The 3595-nt window shown below is 37.3% G+C and overlaps 1 protein-coding gene across 1 annotated transcript; it reads left to right on the forward strand.

Annotated features, from left to right (window-relative positions):
• Positions 1–642: 642 nt before the first annotated feature.
• On the forward strand, positions 643–2205 carry TM35_002201000 (uncharacterized protein; the record flags this gene model as incomplete). The annotated part of the gene is made up of 1 exon (XM_029032033.1): positions 643–2205. The coding sequence occupies one exon, from the start codon at positions 643–645 to the stop codon at positions 2203–2205; it is 1563 nt and encodes a 520-aa protein (XP_028876673.1).
• Positions 2206–3595: the final 1390 nt, after the last annotated feature.

The following is a 3595-nucleotide window of genomic DNA, read 5'->3' on the forward strand; positions in this document are numbered from 1 at the left end:
TCGAAGAACAATCAATTGGTAACCTTCTTGTATTTGTTAATTATCTTTTTTTCTTCTTGATGATGTTGCTGTTGTTTGTGTTCTTTTTATTATTGTTATTAAAATGTTTTTTTTCTTCTTCTCTTCTTTTTTTTGTTTTGCGATATGCAGCTTTATATTTATTATTGTTATTATTTTTATTCTAGCAAGCTGGAGTCGTACGCTAACAAAGCATAAGTGAGCGAGTAATTCTGTTGCGCTGCACCTCTCTTGGTCCTCGCGTCACTCACACATAAAGGAAAAGGGAAAGAGGTGATTGCACAATAAAAAGAAAAAAAAAAAGGTGTAACCCACGATTATATATATATATTTGAGTTTTATACCGAAGCGAAAACAACAAGGTTGATAAAGAAAGATCGATAAGATAGTAACACAAAAACAACAAAAAAAAGCAAGAAAATACCGTCATTCTATTTCTTTTCCTGTATACGTTGATATATAGATTGGATATCCTTGAGGAATCAAAAAGAAGAAAAGGAGCAGAAAAAAAAAAAATAGAAGAAACAAAGTTAACTAAAGTAAAAAGAAAAAAAAAAAGGATACCAAGAGGGGGAAAAAAAAGATCCCATTACAACAAAAAGTACAAGTTACAAAATCTAAAATATGAAGAGCCGTCGTCGTCGTGCAGTTCCTAACGTTGAGGCCCCATTTGCCTACGCACTCTTCGGTAGTGTTGACATTCACGACGAAGATTTCCTTAACTTCACTGGTGAAAAAACCACTACGCGCAATGCTGAGATCGTTGAATTCCTGCGTAATAAAAGTTTCGCACATGGACGAGATGCTGCCCCGAAACGGTCACCATATCTCCGTTTTCAGCAGCCACCTGATGCTGAGAATATTGGTTTAAATGATTCTTCAAAGAATAACAGTCTTGCATACGTAGAGGATGCCGCACAGCATGTTTGGTTTATTTCACAGCGTCAAGGTGGTGCCACGCCATTTGCCCGTAATTTTATCACATCCAATCAGTTCCTTCAGTATGCGGCGCAACACTCATTGGAGTTTCCCACGCCTCCACAGGGAGGTTTAACTGCTGAAAATGGAAATACCGCAAGAGCGACACTTCCGAATGGAGCAGCCAAATGGGTGGATATCCAAACAACAGATAAGAAACTTATTGCTGATATTGTTTCCCGTTTTCCAGTTTCACATGACACTATTGACCATTGTTGCTATTTAGACAATATGGACAGTCTCCTTGCACACTCTGCACTCGGATACTTCTTTTTTAACTTGATGTGTACACCAATCACTCCCGAAGATGCTGATAATCGTTCAGGAGAGACAAAGAGTGTAATGCAACGTCGTCTTGATGCGGCTATGGCAGATCAACCGCGATCTGCTGTCCCTGCTCCTGTAGCCGTATCGGTTGTGGTCTTTCCAGATTGGATTATTACAGTACATGAGAAACCATTTCATGAAATGGGTGATTTGCTTAAATTTTTACATATCAACTGTGGAAGTGCTGGTTCTGCCTCAACAATGCGACGCTCAGTACAACCATTAACATCTCCTTTTATTTTTTCCAGTTTATTTCAAATTGTTGTGGGGCATCAATTAGACAATGTTTCATTAACACTTACTTTGGATCGCATGGGAGACCATGTATTTAAGGTGGAAAAAGAAGCCCGACAACAGGAAGAAGTTGTACAACGTATCGCTAATGTACGACGCTGTTTTGGTGAATGTGCAGCTGAGTTAACGAGACGTGAACATATTGTTTCAGTTTTGCTTCAACCACACATGATGGATTCTTTTCTTACAAGCGAAAAAGTTGTTTGTCGTCAATTGGAAAGTGCCAGAGCTCATATTCTTCGCTTAAGTGATGAAGTAAACGATTGTCGAGATACAGTTGCCGTAACAAGTTGGTACCATAATGTTACACGCACGTGGAAATTACTGCTGCGGGGTAACAAGGCACTGCGTCAGACGTTACTGCTTACGGAACTTACAAATATTATGTATCCCGTTATCACCATTCAGACGGTGTACGCGATGAATGTCCCTGTACCGTTTGATAGTGAAGGTGATCCACCGGTAGAAAACACCAAGGCGTTTTTTGTGGTAATGGCAGTGTTGATACTATACCTGTTACTCTGTGGAAGGGCTGTGTATACATTGTTTGTTCGCAAGCGTTGGTCAACAAAGTTGCTAGCAGAGTGAGACATGAGTCTCAATTCGTACTACGTGTGTGTACGTGTATGTGTTTGTTAGATGTATTGTTTGACATTGTAGGGAAGAAATGCATAGCGAGGAAGAGAAGAAAGTGGAAAGAATTTTTAGGTATATTCAGCTTTCCCAGAGTTATTCTGTGTACATGTTTGTGTGTGTGTTTGTGTGGTTCTACGTTTAAGTCCTTAAATAAAAGTATCTCTCTCTCTCTCTCTCTCTCTCATTGAGTGGTCTGTATGGAAGATCAAAATGATTGAATGAATATATCTTTTTACCCATGAAGTGAATACAGCATATTAGCTGGATTTTCTACTTTTCTGGTTGCTGGGGAAAGATTAACAGACACATAAACCCAGGACATATGGTATTTGGTAAGCATACAGAGAAAGTAAATTAAAAAATAAGGAAGGGCAAATGTAGTTCAAAGAAGTTTTTAAAATGGATACATATAATGTTTTTTCTTTTCTTGTTTTTCATATTTTGACTTCTCTTTTTTCTTTTCTCCCTCTCTCATTCTCTCTTTGTTTGTGATTCACATTCTTTTTGTGCGTTTTTGTGAGCGTTCTTTTTTCTTTTTTTGTTTCTTAATTCTTTTCAGTGTTTCCTCTGTTTTTTTTTTTTTTTTTCTTTCCCTTCCACTTGCTTATTCATGAGGAGTAGGAGAGAGGACGAAGAAAGAAAAAAAGAAGCAGGTGAATCGAAGCACGGTGAAGTGTAATCTCAAAAGACAATGAATAGAAGAAAAGGAAAAAAAGAAAGAATTCCGTTTTTTTTTTTCTTTTTTGTGAATGTGTTCATCTGCAGTTAAATGTACTCTTTGGGTATAAAAACGTGCCATTGGTGAAGTGATGGGAGATCAACAGATTTAAGAGAGAAATTGTAAAAATAATAATAAACGAGGGAGGGAGAGGGGAGATAGTCGGAGAGAGTGAAAAAGAAGAAAGTCTCTGGAGAGAGTATCCGATAGGAGGGGTGGGGAGTGTAAGGAAAAAATCGATAGGTGTAGTGAGTTGTTGTATCTCTTTTTTTTTTTTTTTTTTAATCCTTTTCGGTCGAATATGTTTTTTTGTTCTCCAATATTATCTTCCCTCTGTAAGAATACAAGAAAAAACAACCAATAATGAAGCTCTCTCCTTTTTTTTTCGTATTGGTCTGAGGATGCGTGTATCGCCTTCATTTATGTATTTCTTTATTCGTCTATTCTAACTGTTATTAATACCTGTTGTATCTTTAACCTCTTCTTGTGAAGTATTTTTTTCATTCGGATTGTTTTTTTTGCCTTTGTCTTTGTTTTTTTTTTTTTTTAATTCCTCTCATGTATTTCCTGTTTGTTTTCTTTCTTTCCTTCACTTTCAGTAATTTGGTGGTGGGAGGGGGCGGA

The sequence above is a fragment of the Trypanosoma theileri genome (genome assembly GCF_002087225.1).
Source record: "Trypanosoma theileri isolate Edinburgh chromosome Unknown TM35_Tth_220_V1, whole genome shotgun sequence".
Taxonomy (NCBI): domain Eukaryota; phylum Euglenozoa; class Kinetoplastea; order Trypanosomatida; family Trypanosomatidae; genus Trypanosoma; species Trypanosoma theileri.